This window comes from Wasmannia auropunctata, unplaced genomic scaffold (genome assembly GCF_000956235.1).
Source record: "Wasmannia auropunctata unplaced genomic scaffold, wasmannia.A_1.0 LD335828.1, whole genome shotgun sequence".
NCBI classification, from domain to species: Eukaryota; Metazoa; Arthropoda; class Insecta; order Hymenoptera; family Formicidae; genus Wasmannia; species Wasmannia auropunctata.
Window position 1 is genome coordinate 86,663 of NW_012027062.1, and position 8,850 is coordinate 95,512.

The 8,850-nt window shown below is 42.9% G+C and overlaps 1 protein-coding gene across 2 annotated transcripts in view; it reads right to left on the reverse strand.

The window, feature by feature from the left end:
• The window catches only part of LOC105455845 (kelch-like ECH-associated protein 1), a 5,581-nt gene extending 4,755 nt beyond the window's left edge, over positions 1-826 (reverse strand). The window contains exon 1 of one of the 2 annotated variants that reach the window (XM_011699485.1): positions 420-826. In XM_011699485.1, the coding sequence (XP_011697787.1) occupies positions 420-466 (47 nt within the window). In that variant the 5' untranslated portion in view covers positions 467-826. Of the gene's footprint in view, positions 1-358; positions 377-419 lie in introns of those variants that run through there. The other variant, XM_011699487.1, reaches the window with a different exon arrangement.
• Positions 827-8,850: the final 8,024 nt, after the last annotated feature.

The following is an 8,850-nucleotide window of genomic DNA, read 5'->3' on the forward strand; positions in this document are numbered from 1 at the left end:
CACGAGAAAAGACGCGAAACCAAATTACGGTGCGACACGGAAGGCTCCCTCCGCGGATATGTCTGTATCGATCTCGAGATCTTCGCTATGAAATCTTATGTTTCTCGCCTTAGGACAACCGTGATCCCTCTCCCGCCCTCGAATGCTCCAGATCGTCCGGGTCATTCCAGCTGTGGAAGCAGGATTCGGAGCACGAGGAATTTGCGATGGTATTTCCCACGGAAAGACCCCGGCGTCTCTTTTGTTTACTTTTAACTGATCCGCGTTCGTTGATGCGTCTACGTACACGAAAGCTCCCTTTCTGGCCGCATATTATTTTATATACCTACACTGTCGAAAGATTAAAAAAAAAACGTACATTCCTTCCTCCTTTTTCCTATATAGAAGTATACATTTTTGATGGTAAATTGCTGTCGTACCCTCGCAAGTTGCACAGTGCTGACGGCCAACGTGATACATCCGACATATGTGTGTATGTGTTTCAGCCTGAACGAATTTTCCGCGTCGTGCCGCAAAAGATACACTGCAGGGAATCCCCTCGGGACAGTCGCAAGAACGACGACGACGACGGCGGCGGCGGCGGCGACGATACGTTCGTCCTTCCATCCCAGGTACAACGGGGGAGAGGGATTCCGCGCGCGCGTCGGCTTCCCCGTCCGCGCTCCCGACGGAACCGACCGTGAAACAGCAATCGTGACCGTAGATGACTCGAATGACTTGCAAATTCCGCCCGCTCATCGCGAGCCCGCGCCGGCTCGCCTCGATTTCGCGCGTAATCGAGCGAACGGTACTTCGTCGTCGCGCGATCTCGACAGCGAGTCAGCTGTTCCGCGTCCGGAGTCCGTGTAACTCTCGGAGAGACCAAATCAGAGAGAGAGACCGAATTAATTGATCGGTTTGACGGTTTGTCCGACGGGACGGCGCGAGATACCGTCGATTAATCACGGCGATTCTTCGACGTGAGCAGGCGCGGGGACGGGAGAAAATCATGAAAACGGAAAGATGAGGGAACGAAATTAAGTAGCGAGAGAGACGGCGAGCGCGTTGCCGGAGAAACAAATGTATCCAAATGTATAAAAAAAAAAAGGACACTCATTTTATGCGGCGTGTTTATCATGACCTCGAGTGAAAAAAATAAAACATTCTCGTATACGAATTAATTGTCGCTCTCTGAATTTATGTCGTTTAAGTTACGTCTTCTCGGTGGATTATCGTCACCGTTTCACTCGCACTCGGATAGCTATCGAGGCGAATTTAACATGATACAACATATCGCTGACACACAAAGCTAACAAAATTGCCACGGCATGATTATCGGAGTGCCGACAGTCAGCTGAGCTGAGTCAGCCGACTCGATTCCGACGCGTGTCGCCATCTAGTCGGTCGAGGTCGAACTCATTACTGTCAAAACGATTACTATGCTTGAGCCTTGAAGTTAACAAAGAGACCCTTTAAAATTTCGAAAACATTCTATGAAATTATATTTTTTTTTAAACTTCCGTATAGACGTCTTTGAGATGTTTTACATCTCAATTTATAATGTCTTGAATATAGTTTTAGATGTCGAACTTGAAACGTTTTATTTTCAATTAGAGATCTTTTAAAATTTCGAAAATATTCTATGTAATTATTTTTTTTTTGAAAACTTCCGTATGACATTTTTCAGATGTTTTACATCTCGATTTATGTCTTGAATATAGTTTTAGAATATCGAACTTTGAACCGTTTTATTTGTTCGAGATCCCTTTTGCTTTTAAAATATTTTAATCGACAAAACAGAGTTTATTATGTTATAAAATCTTACTGTCCAATATATGTATAATGTTGTCTATTATATGTTAAATGTATATATATTTTTCACGATGCCTCGCACAATTTTTTCCTTATCAAAAAAAGAAAGTTCGTTTTCGATATAAGTATCATATTTTACGAATTGTTACGATATTCCACATACTGTATTACACCAGCTGATATTAATAATGAATGGGACGTTTCAGTAATTATTCTTTGGGATAATAAATTGCATACTTGACTGACGATTGGCCAAATCCTGCAGTTTGATTCATTATGCCATACGGCGAATAATCGCGATAAGGTCTCCTCAATTTTTTTTTTCTTTCCGCAATAATTTACGCGGGTACTCTGTTCCCCACTCTCGATCTGTCCGTCAGCAAGCATCCGAATGCGAGAACCAGCTGATTACGAAAGGCAGTAACTTTTGAACGACACCAGCATCGTATGTGCGTTCCGCGAAATTTTCCCCCGAAATCCCGCGCTGAATCACGCAATCTTCCGCGCGCCTCTACACGTTTCCCGGAATCCGGCTTTTCATTCATAATTTATTTACAGACCTAGAAATACAACGTGTGACGTATTTCGTCGAGACGTTCGTGTGCGAGCTGAAGGACACGTCCTTCAAGAGAAATGTATGCGAATTCCGATTCCGGGAAGATAACAAGGAACATTCTCATGCCGGTTCTTAGTCAAGATACGGTGACGATACGTGAGAAGGAACAATAGATTGTAAGATAACCCGGATCGATCATCATATTTCGATTCAATGGCCCTCGCGTGATTTGATTGTGCACGCGGATGCTTCCGACAGCATCATCGAACAGAACACGCGCTATCGATGAGGTGCTCAAGTTCGAGATATTGGACGTTCAAACGAGAGAACTCCCCGAGAAGCACGTCGCCGAGTTCGACCACGTATTCTCGTTTCCCGCTTTGCATTTTTAATTATTAATAACATCCGTTAAGTGGCCTAACTTTTCGTTTCGTACTCGATGTGACATCTGACTGTGAGATCGAGATGATGTCATCTTGTCTGAGATTTCTTATCGAAATTTCATATAAAAATGACATCACCTTGACCTTGACGTGACAATTGAGAGTTACTTGAGTAAGAGACATTTATGATATTCAAGATTTTTATATTTTTCACGACGTTTCCGTGACACGACAAAAACGCACTTCGAAAGCAAAGTTTTGATTTGATTTGATCTTCAACAGACGGTAAAACGATGTTGACGCATAATTTCATATTCCGATAAATGCAAACTCCGCAGGAAATAATCACTCTCCTAAATATCTTATCACATGTTTAAAATTCCTGAAAGCATGCAATGCAAAGAGTAATTAGCGCTTTCCGTTGTATTTGCATGAATATTAATTGTTAATTAGCTATTATTTTACGACTTTTTCATTGCGAATCACTAATGCCGTTACACCTTACGTACGTGAATCATAAAGAAGCACGCCGTTTCGCGATTCCGGAAAAGGCTCACACAGAGCTAAAAAAAATTACTCCGAAGCATCGAATTTAGAATTTTCGCCGCTGCAATAACGGGAGATGAACGTCGAAAAGAAACCTCGCGCTTTTCTGCGTAAATGCTTTTAAAAACATTCAAACTAATACTATATACATTTCTATCTAGCGTTTACAATATATCATGTAAATCTGTATCCCTTCATTCAAGCGAATAAATCTACTTCAAATATTTGATTTTTTTTTCGTGATTCCAACAATCGCTATAATATCTGCTTTCTCGCATTTTTGTACGAAATGCCATTCGACCAAGCAGAGAACTTCAAGAATGAATTTATATGCGAATGTAAGGAAAAATATACGTGAGATCACACGAGAAATTGACGGTGGACCTGTAGGAAGTATTAATATAGTATATGCACAAAAATAAATAGGGTAGAGTAGATTACACATGTGATTATATATATGACGTTCGATTTATCTAACAAAAATAAAACGAGGACGAGGTGTGTACATATATATTATACTACGCTTTGAGATAATATATTTATTTCTTATTAATATGGAGTTTTCATCAACAATAACAGTGTAGCAGTAGGCGTAACAAGAGAGACGAGGTAGGTTACGAGGAACCTATCCTAATGTCGTACGCCAACAAGTCACCGCGGTTGGAAGGGATCCTCGTGGCGTCTATTCCTTCGTTCATCACGTTTTGTGGTGCTATACGACGCCGAGCTATCGGTATCTCGCTAATCGTCGGGAGGAGCCGGACGCCTGATCCAGACCGTCTCCTCCTTCACACGCAAAATCTCGTTCGCGTTTCATTTTAATCCTCGAGCAACGTTATCGCGCGCGAAGTGTATACAGTCTTATCGTGCACATTTTTCCAGTGACCCGAAACACGAGTACGACGGACATACAATATATATATCGAATATGTATCTCGATGTATCGCGTTTCAAGATAGTTTTTCCACTCTTGATATCACCGGTGCTCGAGAACTGGGGTCTCGCTTTTCACCATTTCCGTTTGGTGCGCAAAAACTGTAACAGTCAGTTACTAAATGCACGAAGGGGGAAGAATAGTAATGAGTTTAAAAAGGCGGCACCGACCGTTCGAGGATTAAACTGTCGCCTAATGCGCGGTTCTGCATTTAATAATGTGCAGCGTCGAGAAACGAGGTACACGCCACGGTAACCCATTATTTTTTTTTTTTGTTTCTTTTGCAGTTATTACGAACGGAAGAGCCACATGCTATGTTTTAATCTCTTACGATTAATTATACCGTAAAGTCTAACGCGTTACATTACGTTATAGCCGATCCCTCCTTACCAAGTGACAAATCAAGACGTCGCATACTGGAAGGGAAACCTGTAGAGCTGCGACAACCGATAATTGAAGTTGCTCTCGTCTCCGAAAGATTTCTCTTCTTCGTCACGATTGTGCGTTAAAACGCGCGAAGGAACACAAAAACGATTCAACTTTATAACGTATAATAATTTACTTTCATTGATCCAAGTAAGCGAATGTGTTGGCTAGCGGTTTGCCAGCAGATCCGAGTAGAATTTATTTCGTAAATATTTAAATGAGATACGCCATTTAAGCCGAATATATTTATTTAAACGAGTTATTTAAATAAATTATATTATTTAAATGGAATATATCATTTAAATGATTATGATGTAATAGACTTCCGCTGGCAATCTGCCCATCATATTTCAATAGCGAGTTCTGGTATATTTTCGCTGGCATCCTGCCGACAAAAATTTGCAGAACACTTTGCGAAATCTATCTTCGATAGATTTGGCTGTGAGGACGAAAGACAAGAAAATCCAGAAATGTAAGCGAAATTAACTATTCGCGAATATAGAGCGATATTCGCTTCGTGAGGATGGATAATGCCGAGTCAGACGCTGGACAGCAGCATGCGAGACATTTGCATATTAATTCATCACTTAGCAAGACAGGACCCGTGTCGTTCGACAATATCAAATAGTGGTATTACTTGGCAGGATTCCAAAATCAATGTAACAACTGTTCAAATTATGGCAGTGCTTTGTAGAATAATCTTATTGCCCGTTAGTGAGTGAATTAATATGATGCCATTAATTAATCGCGATAGTGAGATAATGAGGTGAATCGATCATGTGATCCGATAACTCAATCCGCCGTGAACGCGTTTCTCGGAACCTACGGACTCTCCTTTCTAATTGGTGTGTTCGCTTGCTCCTCATCTTTTCCGCGAGTTTTTCTTTTCACTTGTTCTCTCTCTCTCTCTCTCTCTCTCTCTTACTTTCTTTCTCTCTCTCGGCGTCTTACGTATTTCATTACATCATCACATACTTAAGACGAATCTCGCGATTTTCCTCGCGTAGGATAATGATGCATTTCGGGCATACCGCATATCCGTTCTCCCTCGCATTGTCGAGAACGAGATGCGCGGAGAGATGATGGAAAGAGAAGAGCGAGTGCACTTCGATTCGCGATCTCGAATATCGCACGTCGGAAAACTCATGTATCACGGAGAAAAACGCGTGGAATGTGGTATATCGTATCGTTATAGGCCGGCAATTCCAGATACATGTTATATATACACATGGATATATATATATATATATATATATATATATTATATATATATAATAAATACAGCTATATTGCAATGAGATATCAACACTCGAAGAATACTTTTGATGGTAAACATTCAAAGAATAGTTGACAAGTTATCGAACGAGAGAGCACAGATACCAATATTTATTTAGAGCGACGGTTTCTCGGAAAAATTATTTTGAGATTGTGCATATCATCCGTGTACATCTCTTTCTCTCTCTCTCTCTCTCTCTCTCTCTCTCTCTCTCTGAGAATCGTTACGCTGAGATTCTACATCCAGAATTGCAGATTCCAAACGCTCCTCGGCACACTTGTCGTTATCGCGACAGGTTTACGATCATGCGCGGAATTGCGTTCTCTCAGAAGGAGGTCGCGGAGACGACGATGACGACAACGAGATAAGTGCATTTTGCTCTTATCTTTCCGTGCGTGTGACGTCTAACAGGCTCTTGTTGGCGCACAAAGAAGTAGGGGGCTCGACCTTTAATTCAGTGCAATAGTGTTCCTTCAGGTATATCTAGAGTAGAAGACACGTTTATGTACAAGGGATCCTCGAGAGACATCAGGGAGGGGGCGATTTTTCCCCGGCTCGGCGAGAATGAAACAACGCGACGGAAAAAAAAAACCGAAGAAGAAGAAGGGGGAGAGAGCCCTACTGAACCAAATTACTGGCAGAACCCACACCGATTATACGAGGAGAACGTTACAGCTTATATAAATTAATTGTAATAAGTCTATCTTTGATTTCTTTAGGCGCGGGTGACTCTAGACTGGCCCCCTATATGTTTGTATTTTGATCACTTCCTGAATTAATTGCAGCACAGATTACGCCTATTACATAGTCTACCGTGAACGCGTTTTACGTGGAAAGGTCCATTTTAGCTTCCCTTCTTTCGACAGGCTAGCCCTATATAGCGATCACGGTGTGACGGAGACGAGTTTAAAGTTTCTTTGAAAAAGGTCGATGAGAGAAGCGGGCGAGCTGAGCGGTGTGTCGTTTCCACGTGGCGAGACGCCACCGAGGTGTTTCTTTGTAAAATGTAGGCGAGACGCGCGGCGTGTCGCCGGTTTTTTTTTTTTTGTTGCGTGCGTGCATGCGTGCGTGCGCGTGTGCGTTGTGTCATCGGCGGAATCGTTTCTCTTTTTTTTTTATTTTTTTTTATTTTAGCGCGCTCGTAAAAACGCGTGGCGAGTCTCGCTGAGCGTGTACCTGTGGGTGCGGAGACCCTCCCCCCCTCCCCCCTCGTAGGTGCAATCATTCAGGACACTTTCATCGATTTCGAACGCGCGGCTCCGGCGCGACGCGACGTAACAATGTCAACGCGTCGCGTCGCGTCGCGTCGCGTTGACGCATGTGGTATCCGAGGGAACAGACCCTCGAGATTTTACTAGCCACGACCTACTTAACGAGGACAAATGGACGCTCTAGCTCTACCGGAAAAGTGTAGTCTGCCCCCGCGGCGGCTTGTCCGTGTCGGCGACCGTCGCCGCCGCCGCCGCCGCGTTTCCTGGTGGGGAAAAAAAAAATAGTCGCACGTACACTCACACACGGAGAAACCTACCCACTAAGGACTCGACGAGGAATTTAGTTTTTTTAAGTTTTTTTTTTCTGAATACAATATAGCGTTCTACCGAGGAGAACTATGAAACTAAATGTCTATTATACTCTATCGTACAATATAATGTAGTGAAATATTCGAGTACAGTACAGTACTAGTTTTTTAAGTAAAGTATCTTTTTTTTTTTTGGGCGGATACGACTACTCCTCTAAGGCCTCGCTCATATGAATCTTCCCGTTCTCTGCTTTAAAAGTAATTAACTCGAGTCTCGTCCTCCTCCTTTTTTTTTATCTTTTTAGTCCCGCACACATCCACGTTTCTACTAATCTAAGTTGAATAATAATGAGACTAGACGTGAGTTCGCCCCCTTTTTCATCAAGTGAATCGAAAGAATTCGATAGACGAAGATGGGAGACATGCACATCGATCGAGTAACAATTATTCAATTCCGATAATGTTTCATTTACAATTCCTGAATGAAATTTTCGCCTATCAGTCTAGTAAAACCGTCGGAAGAAATATATCGGTAAAACTTCGCCGGCCCGCGAGGTCGACGATTTACCAAGTGTGTCGCGCAGCGAACGAACGAGCAAGGTTATCGCATAATACCGGACCCCGGCGCTTATATCTAGCTAAAATATACAACTCTATTACACATCTCTCGATGCCGGATGGAAAGCAAACGAAGTCGAAGTCGATCACGAAGTTATAATACTGACGTTTTGGCACTGCTTTTAGGAGATATAATTGCGCGACGGTCGCGACGTGGCTGCGAAAAGGAAGATCCTCCATTGATTATTATTAATGTTTAGGTATTCGCTCCCAATCCTCATGCCCGAGTCTCCGGTATCCGAATAACCCGCGGTTACGAATATACGCGGTGTAAAGGGACTCGTGTTAGAATTCCGTCTCAGCCTCCAAAATCCTTCCCCCTCTTATGCGCGATAATTGTAAGATTTAATGCATGTTATCTCGCGGTAAGTGGTCATTTCTACGCCGAGAGTCCATCGAGCGAGTCTCTCTCCTTCCGCAGTCGCAGAAAATTATTAAAGTGGCAGTATGCAGTCCAATTCGACGAGGTTCGTGGTAGAACCAGCGTTTCTCAACTTTCTTTCGCTACGCGCGCGCGTTACGCCTCTGCCTATGGCGAGGTATATATATCCAGAATAAGAGTATTCCGCCGTATTTACAATATATTCAATATAGATGAGGGATCGAAGGAACGACAGTCTGTGTCTCGAGATATTTACACTCCCCGAAGGGGACGATTATCCTAGTTACGTTGGCCTGTCCGAGTTTTTTTTATCCGCGAGCGAAACGCCCCCCCGCCTCTCCATCGCCGCCGCGAGAAAGAAACGAGATAAATGGGAATAGACGTCCGATGCTGCGTCCATAAATCATCGCGTGTTCGTT